General features: G+C 39.7%; 2 protein-coding genes across 8 annotated transcripts; one reads left to right on the top strand and one right to left on the bottom strand.

Annotated features, from left to right (window-relative positions):
• Positions 1 to 9,725, bottom strand: cmc2 (C-x(9)-C motif containing 2). 6 transcript variants are annotated; one of them, XM_012961269.1, is made up of 5 exons: positions 9,621 to 9,719; positions 5,231 to 5,283; positions 3,566 to 3,636; positions 2,472 to 2,543; positions 1 to 643 (listed from the first exon to the last, which is right to left on the bottom strand). In XM_012961269.1, exons 2-5 carry the CDS (start codon positions 5,265 to 5,267, stop codon positions 557 to 559), a joined length of 267 nt encoding a protein of 88 aa, XP_012816723.1. In that variant the 5' UTR covers positions 5,268 to 5,283; positions 9,621 to 9,719; the 3' UTR covers positions 1 to 556.
• Positions 9,726 to 9,844: 119 nt separating this feature from the next.
• Positions 9,845 to 25,121, top strand: cenpn (centromere protein N). Of its 2 annotated transcripts, none has more exons than NM_001011097.1 (11): positions 9,845 to 9,943; positions 11,960 to 12,140; positions 12,840 to 12,885; positions 13,483 to 13,542; positions 13,637 to 13,713; positions 14,105 to 14,275; positions 14,700 to 14,801; positions 16,416 to 16,470; positions 21,943 to 22,055; positions 22,660 to 22,789; positions 23,157 to 24,753. In NM_001011097.1, the coding sequence occupies exons 1-11, from the start codon at positions 9,900 to 9,902 to the stop codon at positions 23,276 to 23,278; spliced, it is 1,101 nt and encodes a 366-aa protein (NP_001011097.1). In that variant the 5' UTR covers positions 9,845 to 9,899; the 3' UTR covers positions 23,279 to 24,753. The 2 variants fall into 2 exon arrangements, with proteins under 2 accessions (NP_001011097.1, XP_012816431.1); XM_012960977.3 differs by lacking the exon at positions 9,845 to 9,943 and adding an exon at positions 9,975 to 10,064 and having other exon boundaries at positions 23,157 to 25,121.
• The last annotated feature ends 357 nt before the right edge of the window (positions 25,122 to 25,478 follow it).

Genomic DNA, 25,478 nt, shown 5'->3' with positions numbered 1-25,478 from the left:
TAAAATCCAAAGGCAATTTTATTTGTAAGTTAGCCAAAAAACTGTTGAGAATGGTCTGTGTTACATGTTCACAAGTTATTCGGCATGGTGCCCTACTACAGGGAAGTCAATCTGTTAGCTGGCCAAGGATGCTGGGAATTTTGCTTAACATGAATTGCAGTAGCACCCCCTGCGCTACTTTGGTGAGTTCTTCAGATGTGGATGATACATATGTGTAAAGCTAGAAAGGGTCAGGCCTACCCCATTTCTGATGTAAGGGGCATGCACTAAAAGCAGAGGTTGGTGCCAATGAATCCATCTGGGACATAATGCCTTTCAGGTTAGTCAAAGCCAACAACTGGAATGACCTTATATAGGAAAAGGGTTTGCTTTTATTTATGTTTAAATGCATTCAATAAAATGTGACTTTTAGATATTAGAAATGCACTTTCAATAATAAAACAAACTTCCTATAGTAACAGTTCAATAAATATAATTTGTTCACAGTCGATGTCTAAATGCCATCTGAAGGCTTGGCAAGTGTCCATGGGATGTGGCTGTATCCTGGAGACAATCTTCAGTTGTCGGCTTGTTTCTCAGCATTTAGAAGTCTCTGTTTCATGTGCTCTGATCTGGCACGACTTTTAGCTCTTCTGTCCTCATACTGGTGGGGGGGGAAGCACATTAAGATGAAGTTTTGACATAAAATGTAATTAAAAGTGAAATCTTAGGTTAAAAAAAAAAAAAAAAGTCTATCAATACCGAATTTGTTAGGCACCCTACACCCTATGTATAAATGTGTTACTATTACTAATAATAATTATTATTACTACTACTACTAATAATAATTTTCAAAGGGCAAATATATGTGACTATTTAATAAAACAAACTAAGTTTGCCCAAGAGTATTAACCCATAGCAGACAATCAGCATGTAGCATTTACTGGTCACCTGTTTAAAAACAAACATCTGATTAGTTGCTATGGGTTACTGCTTCTGGGCAAACTTAGTGCCTTTTTTCTACTTTCTTATACAAAAGGTTTTAGGGAAATATTTATCGAGGTTTAACCTTTTTTCCTTTGATAGATATGCCCCAGAGGCCTGCAATGAAATGGATTTCTTACAAACCTGGATTATATACAACTATGTTACAGAGCCTGATACAAGAAAGCCATGTTAGTAAAGAAAAAAATAAGCCAATTGTAATATGTAGATGTTATGGTATGGGTCATATATTAGTGTGACCAAAATGTACTGCAGTCTAGTAATCCATAACAACCAATCAAAAGTTGGCATTCATGATTCTAGCTGAACTAGATGAATTAAAGTCACCTGTTCATGCCAGTGGTTACATATTTGCCTATGCAGCATTCAACTAAGGCATCTCAGAACAAACAAGTAATTTACTGAATCCAGTACTTCTATACAAACAACTGTATGTTTTTTGATCCTACAGTTTCATACTCATGCAGAGTGATAGCAGGGAGCTATGAAAGATGAATACAAGCATGCTTCTGATCCCTGTGCAATATTGGATCCACACAGTAAAAACATATCAAAGACAGATGTTTGCAATGTGAACAGAAATCAACAAATGCAAGGCACAGAAGCCTCAGCGCTTACAGCACAGAGCCTGGGTCTGCCCAAGCACACTCACCACTGATGGGAAGATAAAGCCAGGACACTCTACGCCAGGGATCCCTGAACTTTTCTATGTAACTATGCTCATGAGCCACTGGTTGGGGATCACTGCTGTAGGCTATAGGCTCCACTTTTCAAAACTGCTAAAATCTAACATGCATGTACAGAACTATTATTTCTATATAATGGCACAAAGCTGCAAAGGATGGCAATAAGCATATATCACACATTAGTAAGTGCTATTCAGCCTTATATATACCTATATTTAGCATGATAAATAAGTGCAGTTTGTGCTGGAATGGGAGTTGCCTTGCTGTAAGTAACTTGCAACTAACTCTGTAAAGTCAGGGTGGGAACCAAAGGAAGTACAGTGCACTCCTCTTTGGCACAGAGGGTGTCATGCTGCCCTCGCGTCCTGCACTTAGAAGAGCAGAAGCCAAAAACGTCTGTTTGTCCTGCCTTCAGAAATTAGGGAGGACTAAAAGACCCAGTGTTAACACTGACAAAAAGGGCCTTCTTATTGAAATCATTGCGCAGATGTCTGTTCAATGCGCATCACCATCACCAAAAATGCCTCTTCTCGTCTTAAATTAGGAGGTTGTAGGGGGAAGACACTTTCAGCAAAAGTGCTATATACTGGATTAATGCTAAACATTCACCCTCTGCTGCTGGGAGTGCTTTCTGGGGCACTGGTTATAAACAAACCACAATTAGCAATCTTTAGCAACTGTCTGTATCTCTGGATTTCCTCTTCTCTTGCATGTCTTTAGAGCAACAGACCAAACCAAACGAAATTTTAATAATTTTTGTAAAACACCAGGTTTCCCCCACAAAAATGACAAACCACTCACCTCTTTCTTCAAACATTTCCGCATCTCTCGATCAAAGTCATTACACTGACCAAAGTACTTTAGAAACTGATTCTGCAAAGGCAAAGAGAGCAGGGGAGACCTTGTTACCAGTGCAGAAATGATGAGTATATGACAGATTTGCCTATTCTTAGTACTTCTCAATGTGTCTGCACTTTTATTTTTAACTTAAGGTGGCCATACACGGGCCGATTGTAGGTGGCAATATCAGTCCCTTGCTTCAGTCGGATTGGGGATCGCATCGGCTCGTTGATGCGGTCCCCGAACCGACTGTGCCATTGCCGCCATTAGAATTCAAATTAGCCTACATTTTCCCGATATCGCCCACCCATAGGTGTATGACCACCTTTATTCCTCTTTCTGGGGTAACTGATTTTATGTGAAGTCATAGTTCTGTTTGTTTTGTTTTTTTATTCATTGTTGCTTATCTTTTTATTTAGGTCTTTTTGTATTCATCTTCAGCCTGACTTCATAACCAATGTCTGGTTGGTATAGTAAGTGAAAGCTCAGCATCCAAATATCAACCACAAATTTACATGTACCCAGAGTTCCTTGTAACACTCAGCTGGGGTGGCTTAGAGGAAATTAATATAAAAAAATGAGATACAAGTATGGGATCCATTATCTGGAAACCCATTATTCAGGAAGCTCTGAATTTTGGAAAGGCCATCTCCCATTTAAATGAAATAATTCAATTTTTTTTTAAAAATACTTGATGTTTGATCCCAGCAAAGATATAATTAATCCTTACTGTAGGCAACACAATCTTATTTAATGTTTAAATAATTTTTTAGCAGACTTAAGGGGTCTTTCCGAAATTTGGATCATAAAACCTTATCTGGAAAACCCCAAGTCACAAGCATTCTGGGTAAGAGGTCCCCTGTACTGTGACCCTTCATGATTAGTGATACTGATATGTTCCTCTCAATTCACAACCTTTATTTTAAGAAACTATTTACAAGGGTCTCAAAAACTTTCCCTAAATATATTTGCTATACAAACTACAAATTGAATGCACATTTAAAGGGCCACAGTCAAAAAGTAGATTTAATCATCAGTCTCCATGAAGTACTTACCTCACTGTGACACTTTTTCAGAAGGTTTATTGCCACATTGCACTCATCGGTGTGCAGGTGCGATGACAAGTCTGGATGCATCTTAAATTAAGAAGTAACTGTATAGTTGAGCATAATTGCAAAATTAGACAAATACTTAAAAAATGTGGAAGGGTTTTTTTTGTTCTTATTCCAATAAAACGTAATAAAATTGAACAGTTACATCTCCTATTAAGGGCAATGACACACATGGACATTTGTGTCTGAGCAAAGTGCCATTTAGGGCCCTATTCAGCCAGTCACACTAGATCCACTTGGCTGCAAGGCCATCATACTCCTTCTGGCTACTTCTAATGGAATTATAACAGGAGCCTGGTGGATATTACAAAAAGGAGGCTGTAGCCAGACTCCAACTAATTCACACATTACAGTTGTAAAAAGCAGCTCTTCCTTTTTTCCAGACAAACATGGGGTTTTAATGAACTACTTTCCTGCCCCAAACAGCAAGATAAAGATTTAATCTGTATATATTAGCCATTTTTAAAACTTTTAACTACCCTAAAAAATGCTAGCAAAATCATTCACAACTAAAATCACAAAGATTTCCTTTCTGGTGTTATCCTAGTGATGCCCATGCAATTTAATGAATATGATTCCAGTGATCACTATGAAGTAAACACATTGAATAATTTATAAATGTGATTTTCTTTAATGAGAATTGGCAGCAACAGCCACAGCAAGTGTAAACTGGTTAGTTGCCATTTCAGTCATGAATGAATAATGTCTCACCCACATGAAGGGAAATACACCAAAGCTTTTACAGCTGACTACAAATAAGAATGACCAAGCCATCTAATTCTGCCATTTTTGACTGAATATGAACAGCAACAGTGAATGTGCACACACACTACACAACAGAAGGGGTGGGTCACCTTTATGTTAACTTTTATTATATTTTAGAATGGCCGATTCTAAGCAACTTTTCAATTGGTCTTCATTATGTCAAATTGTTTTTTAATTATTTGCCTTCTTCTTCTAACTTTTTGCAGCTTTCAAATGGGGGTCACTGACCCCAGCAGTCAAAACTATTGCTCTGTGAGGCTACAATTTTATTGTTACTTTTTATTACTTATTTTACTATTCAGGCCTCTCCTATTCATTAGCAGGTGCTCACACAAACCACTTCTTGGTTGCTAAGGTAATTTGGACCCTAGCAACCAGGTAGCTGTTAAAACACCAAACTCAAGATCTCTGAAATAATTAAAAAACTGCAAACAGTAAAACATGAAGACCAATTGCAAATTGTCTTAGAATATCCCTTTCTACATCTTACTAAAAGTTAACTCAAGTTAAAGGTGAACAACCCCTTTAATTCATCAAACACATGTATAACTGTATAAGAGCAGAACCCTAAATATATAACATTAGGTCAACAAAGTCCCTCACTGGCACGTGTCTGCAGTCATACAGAGCATTGCCTCTCTATGCTCTTTCTAGTCTGACCATAGCCAAACCACATATAATTCATCCAGGGTTCAAATAATCAGATCAACCAATCTAATTTAGGTACTGAACGTGGCAGAGTGAAGTAAAAAAAATAATACAATATGTAATATTCACACATTGACTTAAATCTGGACACTTGAACAGTTTTTTTTTTTTATCAGAGCATTTAATGAAGGATACGAGCTCCACCCCAAGCCATTGCATCATGAGAATTCATGGTAATGAGACCCCTCCTGTGGTTTGCAAAAGAAAATCAGTATTTTAAAGGGCACAACACTACATGTTTGAAGACATCACATCTGCAACCAATGGGGGGTTTGGCTGGAAAGGTATGCTGTTTGCCTGTGTGCCAATATCTTAGAACAAAGAGCTACGTTAAAGGGGTAATTCAGTTAACTTTTACTATGATGTAGAGACACTTTTTGAAATTGGTTTTCATTTTTATTTGTGATTTTTTAAAATGATTTCACTATTTCATGAGCAAGGTTCAGTTTGGAATTTCAACAGCTATCTGGTTGCTAGGGTCTGGTCTTAGCAACCAGAGAGTGGTTTGAATAAAAGATTGGTACATGAAAGGACCTGAATAGAAAAATAAGTAACAAAAAGTAACAATAATATTGTAGCTTTACAGAGCAATAATTATTTGGCTGCTGGGGGCCAGTGACACCCATTTAAACCCAAGAAAGAGTCAGAAAAAGAAGGCAAATACAAAAACTATAAAAAAGGGAAAATAAAGACCGATTGAAAAGTTGCTTAGAATTGGCAATTCTATAACATACTAAAAGTGAACCACCCCTTTAAGAGTTACAGGAGGCAGAATGAGTTTAGTCACAAACCATGCTGTTCTCGGGGATACAGTTTGGCATTCTGTCCCTTTATCTTGCAGAACAGCGATTCTTGTGCTGTTGTTGGTTCTGAAGCATTCAGCTGTTACCTTTATACATTTTATAGCAATTTTCATTCTGTACAGTAACTTTGCAATAGTTAGTTATAAAAGATGCAGATTAAAAGTAAATTGTTATACTAAGCCAAATTCAAGAACCTAAATAACAAGAAACACTAATATTGGAGTTCAGACTTTTTGGTTCTTATTACGGAGCTTTAAAGGGAGTGCAGGTTTCAAGAAAAGGATCACAAATCAGTAAACACCCAGTACAAATTATACAGTACTTTTATAAAACACAGTAAAATGTCTGAAAACTGAAATCCTCCTAATCTGTTCATTTGTCAGCAACGCAGACAATCAGGCATCATTTTCATTTCTAGGCTCAAAATATGCAGAATAGGAAATGCTAATGAATGAAAATACAATAATAATAAAGGCTATTATAAATGTGCCTCACATCTGTAACATATAAAAAGTGAATTCAAAGGTGAACCCACCAATAAACATCTGTATATTGAACAGATGTATGCACCTTAAGGCTTAAGATGTAAGCAGAAATGGTCTATAACACATACACAAATAATTCAATAAGCTTATGACTTATGATTGCTGACGTCAGCAGTTTGAAATATATATTTATAATCCCATAACTACCAGATAAATCATCTTGAACAACTTTTTCCTTAAACAAACTACGAACGTCTACTTTGCATAGACTGTATTTATTATAAAAGCCAAAAGAACAGACAAACTAAATAAATTAACACATTAACATAGGACTAAAATCTCAGTTTGAAGCTCTAGTAAAACTATACAGTATGATCACTAGGTGGCACAAGAACACAATGTGTTTTAAAGATATCTATACAGCAATACCTAAGCTGTTTGGCTACTTAATTTCGTAAACAGTAATTTAGGTTGACAAGTCTATCAAGGTCAACCCTGCATAACTGTGAAGAAATGCAAAAACCTCCTTTACAGTCTCAATTGGAATCCACAAATAGGGAAATTGGACTCATCCCTGGCTCATCTTTTTTTTTTTTTTTTTTTTTACTTAAGGTGGCCATTCACCGTAAGATCCCCTCATTTGGCAAGGGGATATCAGCAGCTCAGCAGTAAAGTGTGAGAGAAATTTATCAGAGCACAGGTCACATGGCTGTGGCACCCTGGGAAATAAAGAATATGGCTAGCCCCGTGTCAAAATTCGAAATTAAATACAAAAACATCTGTGTTTTTCAAAAACAGATTTCAATGCAGGATTCTGCTAGAGAAGCTCTATTAACTGATGCGTTTTCAAAAAAAACATGTTTTCCCATGAAAAAAAACGTTTTCCTTTAAGTTTAATTCAGAAACTCTATATTTGCCCCCTTCCTAAACTGACATCCGACCCATCTAATGTACCTGACAATACAACCACTGTAGGCAGAGAACTCCACAGTTTCACAGCTTACTGTAAAAAAACCCTTTTCAAATATTAAAATGTAACCTCCTTTCATTTCAGCTAATAATGATATTATAAGACAAGGATATAGCTATTAGTTATTATGTATTAAAGGAGAAGGAAAGCCTAAGTCACTTGGGGGTGCCAAAATGTACCCCAGGCTGGTGCCCCCGTTAAGAGCGAACTGCACCAGCCCGGGGTAGCAGCGACTGCTTCCCTCTCCAGCGTTGGTGCGCTTGCGCATGCGCATTAGAGTGAAAAGCCGAACTTTAACAAAGTCGGCTTTTCGCTCTAATGCGCAAGCACCGGCCCCGGGATTTTGCCAGCAGAAGAAGGAAGCGCTCGCTACAGGTACCCCGGGCTGGTGAAGTTTTCTCCTAACAGGGGCACCAGCCCGGGGTACAAGGTAAGCGATTAAAGTTACTTGGGGGTGCCTAACATTTTGGCACCCCCAAGTGACTTAGCCTTTCCTTCTCTTTTAACAGTGCTGACACATTTATGCAACACTTTACAGAAATCCCTGCTCTGGTGGATCTTACAATCTAAGGTACCTATCACATTTACACACAGTAGGGTTAATTTTATCAGGACACAGTTAACCAGCTTGTAGGTTGAGTGTGGAAGGAAACCAAAGTACCTAAGAAAAACCGACACAAACACAAGTAGACATACAAAATCCTTGCACAAGTTTGAAACAAAGCACTCCAAGCCAGAAGCCACCATGTTGCCCATAATGTATAAAAGGCACCATTATTATTACAGTACAGCAACTACCAGCATCGTTAGTTTCACAATCTGAGTCACGTGGTACAGATGGAAGACATGTCCAAATTTAATAAGAAGCCAGCTGATCAGATTGAACAGAAATATATCCACTGCACGCTAGTTTTACTAGTGGGAATGTGCAAACCCCAAGCAGGAAACCGAGGAAGGAATCTATGACTGGCCTACAACAATCCTATTTGTCACCTCTGCTAAAGAATGATGGCTTCTGATGATTATACAGAAGGGACCCTAATAAACAAAAAAGTAAAAGTGGTGTTTGCATCTAAAGATTAGTGCAATCAGTAATCAGAGCTAGTGGAGTTAAGAGGGGAATCGCAGGCAAGTGATTATGTTTTTTATAAAAATAGGATGGATACTTTTAATAACGGTATCTTTCCTGTCTGTACCATACAGACAGGACTGCAGAAGGCTTGGCTCTCTAGGTACAGACAATACAGACAGGACTGCAGAAGGCTTGGCTCTCTAGGTACAGACCATACAGACAGGACTGCAGAAGGCTGTGGCTCTCTAGGTACTGACCATACAGACAGGACTGCAGAAGGCTGTCGCTCTCTAGGTACCGACCGACCGACCGACCGACCGACCGACCGACCGACCTCCCCCCCCCCACCAAGTTAATAACTACAGCTTCAGTGTGGTGAAAGATGAAAATGTAAAAATGGAACAGCAACATTAGTGCTTATAAATATCCCCAATAACACCATAATGTTGGCATAAATAATTGAACATCACCCCCTCCACTCTTTGTATGTATGTATGTATGTATGTATACCTATATACAGCAATACTAGGATATGAATCCCTGTACAGTTTTACAACATAGAAAAGTACAAATAGAGCAGAGAAAACATTATTACGGTATACATAAGTATAAATCCAGAGATTGAATGTCATGTGGTAAAGCATCAAAGTATTCCATTGGACCTTGTTATAGTTTATAAATAAAAAAAGCTAACAACAATATTTAGACTATTGTATATACTGTCACTGATATAAAAAGTGTGGGTTGCATATAAAGAGGACTGTATAATATGGAGAGGCCAATCTATTTGTAGGCATATGGAATTATTAGAGTTGTTGTCTAGTGTAGTTTAATACTTAAAAAAAGGCACCAAGCATCATTTTTAAGCCTGCCAGGTGGTAACCCTAGGGTGGCTAAAAACGACAGGTTTAGCTGGGGAAATAATTTTTTGGGTGAGGTAGAGAGATGTGTCCTTGGTGAGCTACAGACATGCCATTTACTAAAGCAGGGGAACCTAAAGAAAACAAAACTTGTGCAGGCTGTACAATGTAGCACAAGGTACCTACACAGGTCCTGCTAGGTCTGCTGCTTCCTGTGACCTTGCAACAAATGCGGGAGCTGCCATGTGTCATAGTTATTATTTCTTGGTGTCGCTGAATACCAGCTCCCTGTCATAATATCCCCCCGCCCCACTTACAAACACAAAGGCACAAACCTGGATGCCTCGGCTCGGTGGGCATTTGACGCTTCTTTCTATATCTGACTACTCTGCATTACACAAGGAAGCCTGTTATTCAAGGTTGTATCCGCCCATCCTTCTACCTCGCCCAATCCGGAGCAGTTCTGACCGGTCACCAGCCAATGGGCAGATAGGAAAGCAGGGAGCAGACGTTCTATTCACGTGTAGCACAGGGAGCTTTGTGATGACGCTATGGGTATGCGACATTGGCATCTGGTATGATTGGTCCGTTCAAAGTAAGCGGCAATAGGAAGAATGGCTCCGGCGGCTGAAATTGTACAAAAGAGAAAGCGGCAAAGGTGAGTATGGAGACAGCCTGGTCACTTTCGGCCTATCTGGCCCGTTACACGGGGTGTGCTTATCTGGCCAAAGGAACGAACGAACGAACGAACAAACATGGCCATTTTATAAAGCGACCAGGTTTTATACTTTATTCATTCATGGTGCTTCCCGTATCTAAACACCTCCATTAATTTAGCTACGACTGTGGATATTCCTATTTACTTAGAGCTGCAGCAGAAACTTTAGCTCTGATTACTAAACAATGTTACGGCAGCTTGAAGGTGCTGGGAGAAGTCTAGCTACAGCTGGAGAGGCACAGCCCCCGGCTTCTACAGTCCTGTCTGTATGGTCAGTACCTAGAGAGCCCCCGGGCTTCTACAGTCCTGTCTGTATGGTCAGTACCTGGAGAGCCCCCGGCTTCTACAGTCCTGTCTGTATGGTCAGTACCTAGAGAGCCCCCGGCTTCTACAGTCCTGTCTGTATGGTCAGTACCTAGAGAGCCCCCGGGCTTCTACAGTCCTGTCTGTATGGTCAGTACCTAGGGGGCCACAGCCCCCGGCTTCTACAGCCCTGTCTGTATGGTCAGTAACTAGGGAGCCACAGCCCCCGGCTTCTACAGCCCTGTCTGTATGGTCAGTACCTAGGGAGCCACAGCCCCCGGCTTCTACAGCCCTGTCTGTATGGTCAGTACCTAGGGAGCCACAGCCCCCGGGCTTCTACAGCCCTGTCTGTATGGTCAGTACCTAGGGAGCCACAGCCCCCGGCTTCTACAGCCCTGTCTGTATGGTCAGTACCTAGGGAGCCACAGCCCCCGGCTTCTACAGCCCTGTCTGTATGGTCAGTACCTAGGGAGCCACAGCCCTGTCTGTATGGTCAGTACCTAGATAGCCCCCGGGCTTCTACAGCCCTGTCTGTATGGTCAGTACCTAGATAGCCCCCGGGCATCTACAGCCCTGTCTGTATGGTCAGTACCTAGATAGCCCCCGGGCTTCTACAGCCCTGTCTGTATGGTCAGTACCTAGAGAGCCCCCGGGCATCTACAGCCCTGTCTGTATGGTCAGTACCTAGATAGCCCCCGGGCATCTACAGCCCTGTCTGTATGGTCAGTACCTAGATAGCCCCCGGGCATCTACAGCCCTGTCTGTATGGTCAGTACCTAGATAGCCCCCGGGCATCTACAGCCCTGTCTGTATGGTCAGTACCTAGATAGCCCCCGGGCATCTACAGCCCTGTCTGTATGGTCAGTACCTAGATAGCCCCCGGGCATCTACAGCCCTGTCTGTATGGTCAGTACCTAGATAGCCCCCGGGCTTCTACAGCCCTGTCTGTATGGTCAGTACCTAGATAGCCCCCGGGCTTCTACAGCCCTGTCTGTATGGTCAGTACCTAGAGAGCCACAGCCTTCTGTAGTCCTGTCTGTATGGTCAGTACCTAGAGAGCCACAGCCTTCTGCAGTCCTGTCTGTATGGTCTGTACCTAGAGTATGTATTTGTTGTTCTCTTTTTTGTCTTACACTTCCAGAATCATTGCGGGACTGCTCTGGTTTTCAAACAAGTTTTCTTTTTCCTACAGATTTGTATCATATATAAAGGTGCATTTAATAATATTTTATTTAGCTTATTTGGATTTCCATGGTCTGTATAAAAGCATTTGGCATTCGGTTCTGTGCTTTTACTTCAACCTGTTGGTACATCGCTCTGCCCACTAGCCCAGGAACCTTGCTTTTTGTCACCATTATTGTCCACCAATATTGTCCATGCCTTTATAATGCTGGCTTGGAAGTGGGATAGTGAAATGGTGGAGTATTGTTATTACAGTATTTGTATTACAGCCTGTTTGTGTGTCACTTTGCTACACAAGACCCATTGTGACTGAGGAATGTACCCTTTACAACTGGAGGGGTACCATAATTCCGGATTATTTGAAAGAATTAAAAGTATAAAGTAATAAACAATATAACAAATAATATACCCAAAATCGAAAATTATTTTTGTTTTTTGTTACTTTTTTTGTGACACTTTTTTTTGTTTCAGTGCGCTGGTGATGGATGAATGGATTGCTGAATTTATTAAAAGGATTATTCTGAAACTCCCATTCTCTCAGACAATGACCATTCTAAAAGCTTGGGGATTCTTAACAGACAGTGAATTGCAAACCTTGACATTAAGATATCCAAAGGACATTACAGCCACAGAGGTGGTTCGTCTCTGTGAGGTACTGCAGACTTGAAGAGAATTTTGGTCTAGCTCAGCACGAGGCACAGCTATAGGGATCACACTGTGGCCACTGTTATTTATTCTTGTGTTTTGAGATGGTCATTATAGCAGGGCTGTGGAGTCGGTAGATAAATTCTCCGACTCCTCAGTTTCTGATACTTAAGACTCCTCTGTTTTTAATATGCTAATGTATTTTATACATTCATACAGTCAATGAAAAGCATGCTTCATGGTCACTCAACGTGTTCGTTTATGCACTGCGTGCATTGGGCTTTGTTCTTATAGCAGAGAAGTAATTAATTATGACTGTTTGTGAATTGGGACATTTAAACTTGCTTTATTTTTTTTTTTTATTCCTATTTAAATTTAGTAGGAGTCGGTTAATTTTTTGCCGACGCCGACTCCAGGTACCCAAAATTGCCTCCAACTCCACAGCCCTGCATTATAGTGCAGTCTGCCAATAAACATTTCATTTTAGACATACTTTTTTTTTTAGGCTTGAAAATAAGGCATTGTATTGAAATATGGCCTTTATTCCTAAAAAGAGCAGCAAATTTATGATGACTTGAAGTTTGTGTCATACAGTAGAAGACAGCAGAAAAGCATCTATAGGCATATTTTGATACCATTATGATTGAAAAACGACAGTATTTTGACACACTTTCTCAAATTCAAATGTTTTTTTCCCACTTTTTAGGCAAAAAATGCTACAATAGATCATGCTGCAGCACTGGACTTTGTTTGTAAGTTGCCATATTAACTGCAAACTTTAAAGAGGGAGGATTTTTAGTAATGTGTTATTGTGTCTGTAAAGGTATTTTTTTAAAGGAATTGTCCTGCATCATCATGCATTGCTTAAATACTGAGTGACTGAGAATAAACAGGACAATATTCAAATCTGACTAGTGGGTAACACCACTACAAACCCACCAATGTAGAAAATATAGTGTGTAAGTGTGCAATATGCCACAGCATAGCTGTTTAGTGGAGTGTCACTGAGCCTCTTTCAGTGCCTAGTCATGCAGTCCCACAATAGTCTAGCAAAATATATAGCAAAAGAACCGGAAATACTTGCACCAAAACTGTGTATAACAACCGATTTCCAGCCAGTACTGCCAGTAAGTAAGAGATGGTGCTACTCACTGCACAATGCTTTAGGAAGGGAAAATACAGCTGAATTTGCAGGTGAGCTCTGACTTCATTACAAAATTAAAAATAATCTAGCTTAGCTGAAGACATGTTAACCAAAAAGTGGACATCCATTGTAAGTAGCTACCTGTACTTAAGGCTGTGCTTGCGTCATTCTGTATTTAACAACATTCCTTTATTTTCCTTCACAGTTAATCATGCCTTTTCAAATAAAAAACTCTGGACAGTTTATCAAATGTCCAAAACCTCAGGTAAGAAAAAACATGTAGTATAATATACTTATGACACAATTGCAGTGATTTTTGCATGATACATTCATTTTATATAAAAATATTTTTTTTCCAGAATCTGAAAATGATCTCTTTGATGCATCAGAATTTAAACTTCAGTTTAAAAAGAGCATTCACGCCGTTTCAAAAAACGTAAGGAAAAAAGTTTATAGACTGTAGCATTTATGGATCGTGTTTTACCTAATGTAGTTTTTTTAATGTACCAAAAGTGAAAAGAAGCATAGTTTACTGCTAGACAGAAAAACATCTGCTTCTAGACACTTACTCTCACTCTACACATATAGAGTATTCCATAAACTAATGTAGCAAATTGCCTGGGTGCTGGTAAATATGTTAAATAGAAAATCATAGTACTGCACTCAGTGGGAATACTTGTGAAAACTATTTATCTTTTAATGTCATTATCATTACAGGCTGCTTGCCCCCTGTACATTTCGGCAGGACAAATTTTAGTTGCATTTTCATTTAGTTCTGGTATATACATATGACAGTGACTTTCACATCTGTTTGTTTGGAAATGTAGGTGACTATCAACTTCAAAGAGTTTGGAGAGGCACTGTGGATTCGCATTGCTTGGGGAACTCACAACACCAGGCCCAATCAGTACAAGGCCACCTTTGCTGTGTATCATTCTCAGACACCGCATGTCTTTATTACAGGCCTCGGAAAGGCCTGTCGGCCTCTACTGTGTCAGGTACTAACCTCTTTCTTGTCAGTACTTGTATATATGGAGATCTGTGGTATCCAATAACATTTGGGAAAAAATGCATTTATGCAGATAAATAAAGTAACTGTCTATCCAGATAAGCTTGTTCTTAAGTCATGGGATACAATAGAGAGTGAAGTTAATGTAATTTGTCAGTTTTGCCCAGTATGTGGCCAATACTTGACCCTCCTTCCATAAGAGAAAGGACAGTACCATTTAAAGGTATTATATTGAGCTATTACTAGCACTAATGTGTATATACTAATGTGTATATATATACCTTGTACTTTTCTTGTATATCTAAATTACATTTCAACAGCTATTTAATGTGCTGTACTATCCGTTCATATTGTATTTTCTCTTATATGGACATTGGACCGATTTTTCTAATTAACATATATCTAACTAAAAGGCACTTGTCATAGCCTCCAAATACAGTCAGATTCAGGAAATGGAGCTCAAGAGTCGATGCCTGGAATCTCTGAAGGATATTGTTTTTAAGCGGTTTAATCAGGTAGGAACATTTTCTATTACTATTTTTTCTTTCCTGTTTAACTTTTCTTTATTTACTTATTTGTGTGTTACAGTTTCTGCTGAGTTTGAATTGAAAACCTCCCCTGTAAACTGACAGTGTATCGCTTTAATTTATTTTCCTTGTAAATGCTGTTGTTACTAAGAGTTTGTAATATACAGTAAAGGAGTTAGAGTTTCAAGACCCACTCTGTAGGGGTACAGATAGCTTAGTTTAATGAAGTCAGTGTGTGGCACAGGATATGGTACTTAAATATTTATTTAAATTAAATGTGAACAAGTCACAGGACGTGATGGAGTTCCTAGAGATCTTAGCTCATTTTTAGCGGGGCCATTATTTCTCAGATTTACTTTAATTGGAAGAAAGTTAATGTCATTCCAATATTTAAAAGTGAAAGAGACTATGATTTTAACCTGGCTATTATATAGTAATTATAGTAATCAACATGGCATATTTTATGGAGTTTGTAGAAAGCTGGACAGCGGGGTTGCAAAAGATGTGATCTATACGAGTTTTGCAAAAAATTTTACAGTGCTGCATAAACAACTGTATCCTAAACTAAGGTCTTGGTTATAAAAAGAGTGGTTGTCAGTGGTACATTCGCTGCTTGGGTTAGGGTTCTTAGTGAGGACCTGCAGGATTCTATATTGAGTCAACTTTAATTTTTTCATTAATGACCTGGGGGTGGGTGTTGTAAGCAATAAACTAAGTCATCTGAGAAAATTGTTTGTTCGCAGATGATACAAAACTATGCAGGCCAATCAGTTTCATTTGCATTGTGGCATTTTTGCAGCAGCATTTTGGACAAACTGGCAATCTGAGTGACAGATGGGATTCAATGTTATAAGGTTTTAGAACTGAAACATTTGCAAGACACTGGGGTACTTGTTGATAATAAACTAAGCTATATCAAAGTTTTGAACTGTATTTAAAGGGAAGTAGATTCTTAGAAGTAAATTCTTTCCCTTTACAAAGTACTGGTAGGGCCTCATCTTGAATATGCAGTGCGGTTTTGGTCTCCAGTGCTCCAGGATATAGAAACAGTCCAAAGAAGAGCCACAGAGCTGGTAAAGGCTGGCCAAATTAGGATTGTTTAGATTGGACAAAAGGTGCATAAGGGTGGACATAGTAACTATGTATCAATATATAAAGGGACCATATAAAAAAACTCTCCTTCTAGCAGATGTAATGGAATCCAGCGAGATTAAAAGAAAAGAGGTTCAATTATTATAATATTTAAAAAATGTTTTTTTTTTTTTTATAGTTCTTGAATTCTTTCCCTGAAATGGTTGTAAATACATCAGAAAGCTTCAAGAAGTGGTTGGATGGCTTTTTAGCAATGGAGAAAATAGAGGGTTATGATCAGTTAGACAGGTTTCATTTAGACAAATATACTGGACGTGTCTTTTTCTTGTCTATAATAAATAAATAACAACTTTCAAAAGTAGAAAGAATATGCCGCACACTCAGGTCTTAGATGCAAAAAACAAAAAATGTTTTTATTTGGATCAAGGACTGACATTTCGGCCGCACAAGCAGCCTTTCTCAAAACTTTCAAAAGTAAGTAAGTAATGTGCTTTCTGGTTTGTTTTTTAGCCCTTCTCTTCACATCATTCAAGACCTCATGAAAAAGCACTGACTCAAAAAATTGGTATGTCCTATTACCTCCAAACCTATTTACACTTGAGATTTGAGCTATAGATTTAAAGGGGTATTATGCCTCCATATACACCTTTTTCCATCACTTCACAATGCTCTTACGTCTTCCAGATATTATTAATCTCATTTTAAGATAAGTACATGTGCAGCACAGTAAGCTCCCAAGTAATACTATACTGTACATGTGCCCTGTCCAGGGTGACACCAGGGATTCCTGGGTGCAGTAAAAACATGGCTGCACTGTGCAGGAAAGTACCAAAGGTCAGATTGTCTAAAGAAGAGATGCTCATTATCCTTATCTACTCTCTTATGGGTGAAGGAGGGTGAGGCAGTATGGATAATAATAACAGAATAATCTGTGTTTTATAATAAAAAAAATATTCTTATATTGAACAAATGTGGGTATTTTCACATAACATCACAGAAGGGATGTTATGTTTGGGATCACTCTGGGAGCAGCTTGGCTGGGGGGTGCAGCTTGGCAGTATAGCAACTTAAAGTATAGCAAATTTAAGTATACTTTAATGAGTTAGACAGAGTTAACTAGCATCTATTAATATCTGCCTTCATCTGCCTTTACCATCACAAAACTGCATCTCCAACCATACACCCCATACCCAGGCTTTTCTTTGTCTCACCAGGTATGTTTGCTGCTATCCACTTTCCTGACTTGCACCCCCATTTCCACTGCTGGTTCATTTTAAATGTATGTTTGCTGCCATCCACTTTCCTGACTTGCACCCCCTTTTCCACTGCTGGTTCATTTTAAATGTATGTTTGCTGGCATCCACTTTCCTGACTTGCACCCCCTTTTCCACTGCTGGTTCATTTTAAATGTATGTTTGCTGCCATCCACTTTCCTGACTTGCACCCCCTTTTCCACTGCTGGTTTATTTTAAATGTATGTTTGCTGCCACATCTGCTGATTTTTGCATTTTCTATATCTGCTTTTACTGCTTGGCTTTGATCAGTGACATTCATTATCATACCCCCAGTGTAATTGCATTTCCTGGCTCTGTGTAAAGGTGGCCACACACGTGGCAATCTGACGATGTTTCGTGCGACCATCGTCGCACGAAACATCGTTAGATCCGCCACACACTGTTCAGGGCTGAAACAGCAGATAAGGAGGTAGAAACAATAGGATTTCTACCTCCTTCTGCCGATTCAGCCCTGACGGCAGATTTTGGTCAGGCGCCTTCTATGGCGCCCGATCAAAATTTTCTAACCTGGCTGATCGGCGAGTCGACCGATATCAGCAGCTTCCTGTGATATCGGTCGACTCGCCGACATGCCTTACACGCACCGAATATCGTACGAAACGAGGTTTCGTACGATATTATCGGTGCGTGTATGGCCAGCTTAAGGGTAAATCATTATCTGATAACAGGCAATAGGTGTGAATTTGGGTGTGTTAGCTGTCTAGCCAATTGGGCCCTCCTCTCAGAACCATGTGACTCTCTTGAACTTTTTCATTGGGATCACTCTGGGAGCAGCTTGGCTGGGGGGTGCAGCTTGGCAGTATAGCAAATTTAAGTATACTTTAATGAGTTAGACAGAGTTGGACAGCAGTTGGAACAACAGTGAACTATTCCATCTGGGACTTCGCCTGAAAATGACTACACTCACTTCATTCCTGGTGATCATATGCATGGTGCTCCCTAAGGTAGTCTCTTCCTTTAACCCTCCTGTTGCCTGTCCATACTCCATGCACATATCTTCCTCCCTGCTCCCATCTACATGCTCCGGCTCTTTTACCCTTTATAATTACTTACACCACTGTTCCCCGGTCTCTGTTCGTACGCGGAGGCGCAATCATTTTAAATCCTCTGCTCATATCTTCTCACTCTTTTTCCTACTATTACTGCCTGCAGGTGATGTCTCTCCAAACCCCGGGCCCTGCTCCATACCTACTTATATTCGTCCTCGTCCTTCTGTCCCCTTGCCTAAAGCCTGTCGAACCTCTGCTGCTTCTAACCTTATTCAGATTCCCACTCTTCCCTCCTCCTGCCTTCCATTTTCTTGTGCCCTTCTTAATGTCCGTTCCTTAACTAACAAAGCTACGCTAATCCATGATCTGTTCTGCTCTAAATCATTTCATCTCCTCGCACTAACCGAAACCTGGCTTTTGCAGAATGACACCGCCACTGAAGCTGCGCTCTCTCATGGCGGTCTGTCTTTCTCCCACATCCCCCCGGACCACTGGACGCGGTGGGGGAGTTGGAATTCTCCTCTCCTCCCGTTGCCGGTTCGCACCTATTCCTATTCCCCCAGCTTTTTTGTTTAATTCATTTGAGGTGCATGCCATTCAGATCTTCCATCCTCTCTCTGTACGGGTGGCTGTCATTTACAGACCCCCGTCAGCCTCCTCCCCTGCTACATTCCTCTCTGATTTTGAAACCTGGCTCTCCTTTTTCCTCTCTACTGACGGCCCTGCAATCATCCTTGGGGACTTCAACTCCCACATTGATGACCTCTCGCAACCCTGGCCCTCACGTTTTCTACGCCTAACCTCCTCTTTTGAGCTCCAGCAGTGGACAAATGCTCCGACTCACAAGGATAGCCACTTTCTGGACTTAGTCTTTACCAAAAATCTGTCCCTTTCTGATTTTAACAGTGTCACCTTTCCCTTCTCTGACCATCACCTCGTTACATTTTCTGTCTCTCACTCTCCTTCCCAACCTGCTCCTTCCCCCGCTGTATTAATTAGAAACACACGTGACGTAGATCTCCCGGCCTTAGCTCGCTCTTTCAGGCCCAGTCTCTCCTCCTTTAATGAGTTGTCTGACCCTGATACCCTGGTTTGCGAGTACAACAGAATACTAGCCTCCACCATTGATTCATTTGCACCCCTTCAGCCTAAGCGCACTCGGGTGCAAAACCCCCGCCCCTGGCTGAATGTGCAGACCAAATTCCTACGCTCCTGTGCAAGGTCTGCGGAACGTATGTGGAGGAAATCCCGTACGCAAGCAGACTTTATCCACTATAAATTACTGTTAGCCTGCCTAAATTCTGCCCTGTCAAAGGCTAAACAGGAATACTACAACACCCTCATAAACAGTAATAAATCCAACCCAAAAAACGCCTATTTTCCATATTCTCAATACCCTTCTGCGTCCCTCGCAGACTCCATCACCTGCCTTTATGCACTCTCCACCGGACTTTGCTGATTTCTTCCTGAACAAAGCGGAGTCCATCCGCAATCAAATTCCCCCCTCTAATAATACTAACCAGCTCCTCCTTCCTCAGCCCCCCTCTGCATGTCTTAGCTCATTTGGTCCCGTAACTGGCTCTGAAGTCTCCCGGCTTCTTTTGTCGGCTCCGCTCACCACTTGCTCTCTAGACCCCATGCCGCCTTCTCTTCTCACACTGTGCTGCTGAGCTTACTCCGGCTCTTACTCATATCTTAAACTCTTCTCTGTCTTCTGGAAGTTTCCCCTCTTCTTTCAAACTGGCCTGTGTCAAGCCCATCCTTAAAAAGGCCACGCTGGACCTGTCCTGTCTCTCTAACTACCGTCCTGTCTCGCTTTTACCACTTGCCTCCAAAATCTTAGAGCGCATTGTCTTCTCCCGTATAACTAACTTCCTTAATGCACATAATTTACTGGACCCGCTGCAATCTGGCTTTCGGCCTGCGCACTCTACTGAGACAGCGTTGTGCAGAGTTACGAATGATCTTCAGGTTGCCAAAGCCAGTGGTCACTTTTCTGTACTAATCCTCCTAGATCTATCGGCTGCGTTTGATACGGTTGACCACTCCCTCCTAATGCAAATTCTGTATTCGATTGGTCTCCGTAGTCGGGCTGCATCCTGGATCTCTTCCTACCTCTCTAACCGTTCATTCACTGTCTCCTATGCTAACAAAATCTCATCTCCAGTTCCTCTTAATGTGGGGGTACCCCAAGGCTCTGTACTTGGGCCATTGTTGTTCTCCCTTTACACGCTGTCTTTGGGAGATCTTATCCGTTCATTTGGTTTTAAATATCACCTGTATGCTGATGATACCCAAATTTACTTTTCGACCCCTTCATTAACAGTTGAAACTGAGACTCAAATCTCTAACTGCCTCCTGGCTATCTCCAATTGGATGAACCAATGCCACCTCAAACTGAACCTAACAAAAACTTAACTAATGATCTTTCCGCCTAAGCCTGGTCCTACTCCCCCCTTTTCTATCTCTATTGAAGGCACCCTCATCAACCCTGTCAATTCCATGCGTTGTTTGGGGGGTGATCTTTGACTCCAGTCTCTCCTTCTCTGACCATACTAACACCGCTGTCAAAACCTGTCACCTTTTCTTACGCAATATTGCCAAAATCCGTCCTTCTTTCTACTGTAACAGCTAGGCTGCTCATGCACGCGCTCATCCTATCCCGACTTGACTACTGTAACCTGCTGCTAACCGGCCTCCCTAACTCCCATCTTTCCCCCCTACAGTCTATATTAAACACCGCTGCCAGAATTCTCCTCCTCTCATCCAGGAGAGTTCAGGCTCTTCCCCTGCTAAAGGCCTTATCGTGGCTTCCTATTAAACAAAGAATAGTTTACAAACTCCTTCTCTTAACCTTCAAAGCCCTCCATTCCTCTGCTCCTCACTACATCTCTTCCCTTGTGTCTCTGTACATTCCTGGCCGACTCCTTCATTCCTCGCAGAGCAACCGTTTGGTTGCGCCCCCAACTACTACAGCTGTTTCCCGCCTTAAACCCTTCTGCCTTGCTGCCCCTTACATTTGGAATTCCCTCCCTGATTTCCTCCGGAGAGAATCCTCCCTTAGTCTTTTTAAAACTAAACTTAAAGACCACCTTTTGGAGCACTCGCCCAGCACCTGATCTGGGAACTGGCACTATACTGTAAGGTCACCCACTGTGACCTACAGCACCTACATTTGCCCATTTGTGTCTGTTAGTTACCCCTCCCATATAGATTGTAAGCTCTACGGGGCAGGGACCTCCTTCGTCTTGTGTTTCTGACTCTTATTGCAACTGCACCTTGTATTTATTGTTGTACTTTGTATTTATCCATTATCTTTAACCCCCTGTCTGTATTAATGAATTCTACTGTACAGCGCTGCGTACATAAGTAGCGCTTTATAAATAAAGATATACATACATACATAGAAGAGAGGAATGCAACAACCTCTCCTGTTGGAATAGGTGATCAAGAGTTCATGTAAACTAATGCGTAAAATAGATTTACTTGGTCTTTAATCAATTATGACCCCTTTACCATGTAAAAACACTTGAAGTATTTGACTACACACTATAAATATTGAGGTCTTTCCATATACACCAGGAAGGTGGCTTTTGGAAGCAGTGTTTATCTCCTGAATACTACCATTTGTGTTTCAATATATGTCAGCAGTATTGTAAATGGCATTTAACATTTCTTTTACAGTTTGACATCTGTTTTTTCTAAAAATACATTACTGTTTACAATGAAGAAGTAAATGTTTTTGTTCTCCAGTTGATCCAAGGGTTACCTATGAAAATATGCGAGAAAAAGAAAGAGTTCATCACTTGACTCGTGAAACCTTTGGAGAGGGTCCACTTCCAAAGCTAGAACTTGCCTCCTACAAGGTACGTCATTGTTATCAGAGTGCGGTGTCATAGAGAATAACAATAAAATGTGTAACACAGTTAAGTCATTGGGGCTTATTTAGTGGTTGTATTAAATTACCAGTGCAGTCACCAATACCAACTAATTACAAATGATTTAGTTAAATAAAATCAAATATCTGCATATTGTGCTTTGGGTATCTGCACTGGTACAGATTATAACCTATAAAAATTACCCCAATGGTCTTGCTGTTTAAACATTTTTTATTAAGTATCCATCATGATTAACTTATCAATTCTAAATTCTGTGATATGATTACAGAATGTTTTAAAGGTAAGGATGAAATGATTGGTTTGGTATCTGTTACAAGATAAAGCATCCCTCTGTATTCATTGCCTACCAAGGACTGGTTATTTTGCTTTCTACTTACTTCTTTGGTTATTAACCCTTAGTAATACCCTGTATATGCATCCTTGATATACAACAGCACTGAATAGTGGCCTTTAAAACACCTTCTTTGTGACAAAAAGGATCTGACAAAAGTTTCAGCTATAAAAGATGTTTAAAGCATTCTTTTCTCAAATGTTAAATTGGGGCCTTCTCTCTCAATTCTTCTATAAACAGCTTGAAACTATGTTCCGAGCAGAATCAATAATGGGTGGCAATTTAACTGCTGGAAATGAGCCCTTCCGATGTGTTGTCAAATTTTCCAGCCCCCATCTTCTTGAGGCCATTCGATCCTTAGCACCAGCAGGTAAGCATTTGTTTTTTCAAGTCATATTGTCCCTGAATTGTGTATTTTGCTTTTTAAAAAATAATTTTGTTATTGGTAACAAGATCCTATAAAAATCCTTTATTTTGACAAATTATTATGTATGTTGTATTCTGAATAGGTGTCCTGTGGGCATTAAAAGAAAGGTGCTGCATAGTATTATGTTTTTGTTATTTATTAGAATCAGAATCACTGCACATATTAGGATAAAAAAGGCTGCAACTCCCATGGCCATAGACTACATTTGTTTTTGTTTTTTTTAAGAGTCATGCTTTGAGAAAACCCATATACATTTTCTTGCTGGTACAGATTACTTTATGCTTCCTCTGTTTTTTTTTTTTTTCTTTAGGTATTGCAGAAGCGCCGATTTCCACATTACTTTCTTGTATTCCTCACAAGGCCAGGAATAGTTTTAAAATCACAGAAAAGCGAGGCTTGCATCCCGCAAGCAGTCAACCCACTAATTTTTGAATTTGCACCTGGGAAGACCTGTTGTATATTAGTACTTTTCATAAATCTTTATATTTTAAAGCATTTTTGCACAGCTTCTCTTGCTTGCCTTGTTACTAGTACCTCACGTACATATAGACTTGCAAATGGATGGCACACAAGCTGATCTAGATGTTATTTAAATTGTAGATTTATTTTTTTTTTTTCCTAACGTAAATGTGTTTTTATACTAATAATGTGACACTTTTCACCTAGCCTATACAATATGTAAAGGCTTCTGGCTTCTGCTGTATTATAGTTTTAATAGACACTTGGGGGGGTTGCTTGGGCCATTTATTGGCGTTCTTGTGAATGCAAGGTGCACCTGGCACAATGTTTAGTGCACAGGAGCTATACCAGGGGGTATATTTATCATGCTGTTTAAAAGTGCAGCCAATCAGATGCTTTGCTTTGGTTTTCTAACTTTTGAAATCTAATCACTGATTGGTTGCCCTGGGCAACATCACCAGTAATGCTTCACTCCACTGTTTACACAGCATGATAACTATACCTATGAGTGCACAGAGCTTGCATCCGCTCATAGCTAATGAGCCCTATAATGTTTATTTATTTTACGAACGTCATAAAATTTACTTTCTAATTAATACAGAAGCATCATCCCCTGTTTTTAACAATAAGAAGTCGCCAGGACAGCCCTATCTAAGGGGAAAATTCCTGATGAGGCAAATAATTTATCTGCTTTATATATAAATAAGTACATGTAGGCAAGTAAGGAATGTTACCTACATGTAATAATCTGTGAGTATATACATTACAAAGGGGCTGACTTATTAATGCTGGAGCCTCTGGGCTTCAGCATTCGGTTCCTAAAACCAACGTGAGAGTTCCTAAACTCACTTGTGGTTTCTGCACTCAAATACCTCAGCTTGCTACCATTTGGGGTTCTTTTCCCCAACAAAAGAAAATAAAAAGCTTGGCAGGTTTTAGGTGCCAGCTTTTACATTTTTTGGAAAACCCACTAAGAGGGGAAAAAATGATCAGTAGCAAGCCAAGGTAGGTTTATTTATAAATAGTATACTTTCCCTTTGAGCTTGTCCTAAATCGTTTAATGGCAAATATACAAATTATGCAGATTTTAAGTAACTCCTATTTTGCTAAATCACACACTGAACATTTTTGTAAACCATAGGCTGTTTGAGTAGTATTGTTGCATTGTATTGCATCTAATCTTGTCCTCAAAGAATCTTTAAATATGTATTTCACATTCAGTTAGCTTAGACTAGGAAAAACCATAGCAATCAATACAATATATTTCAATACTGCACACAGACTTACAATTTTAATCATTCTCTGCCATTATGTTGCCTAATAACAAGATTGGTACCTACATGAGTTGATTTTAAGGAAACCACAATATTCCATTTTATTAGTGTTTAAAAACCTCTTTGTCTCCATACCAGCTCTGTTCTTTTTAATAAAATTATTATTATTTATAACATTTATACAATTATTTTTTGCAAATCCCTAAAGGCTCTCTAAATGTAACAATAATCTAATAACTGTATTATATGTTACTCTGTCCTCCATTATAAATTTCTAATAATGCCACACTATGTGCAGGCTCCAGTTATTGCCCTGGCAATATTTTTTAAGCCAAAGATTTTTATTCTACTTCTATGATGAATTTGATGTTTATTACAGTAGGATAACCAAATTGTTTGTCTGTCTTGTTTGTTTTCAACATATATGTGTACATTTAGAATCTTGTACAGGCAAATATGAACACATTTCAATGTAATGTTTCTTTCCCCTTTTGTTTACATTGATATTTTTTTCCTGTTGAAATATTAAATTTATGAAACTGGTTTGTTTTATAAATTTTGTAAAAAAAAACACAGGGTCTGTGCAGAAGTGAAGGATCGGCAGAGGGATGATTCTGAGGTGATTATCTCTTCAGCTGCACATTTTTTGTTAACCATGTATACAGCATAGATTGTTCTATTAATGTGAACTGTTTGTGAATGTTGTAAAAAGGTGAACAATCCCTTTAATGCATCAGACCCATTTATCTATATAAAATCAGACCTGAGGGTTTCTGGGTAGGAGTCCTTTTAGCTGAAAATCTACTTAAAAGTGTAAACATAAAACCCCAAAAACACTGGTTTTGTCATTAACATTAATTTATTCTCAATTACTTCATAGCAAATACAAACACAGATAA

This window comes from Xenopus tropicalis, chromosome 4 (assembly GCF_000004195.4).
Source record: "Xenopus tropicalis strain Nigerian chromosome 4, UCB_Xtro_10.0, whole genome shotgun sequence".
Classification (NCBI taxonomy): domain Eukaryota; kingdom Metazoa; phylum Chordata; class Amphibia; order Anura; family Pipidae; genus Xenopus; species Xenopus tropicalis.
Note: the sequence above shows the minus strand (reverse complement) of the source record. Positions and strands in the feature narration are given on the sequence as shown.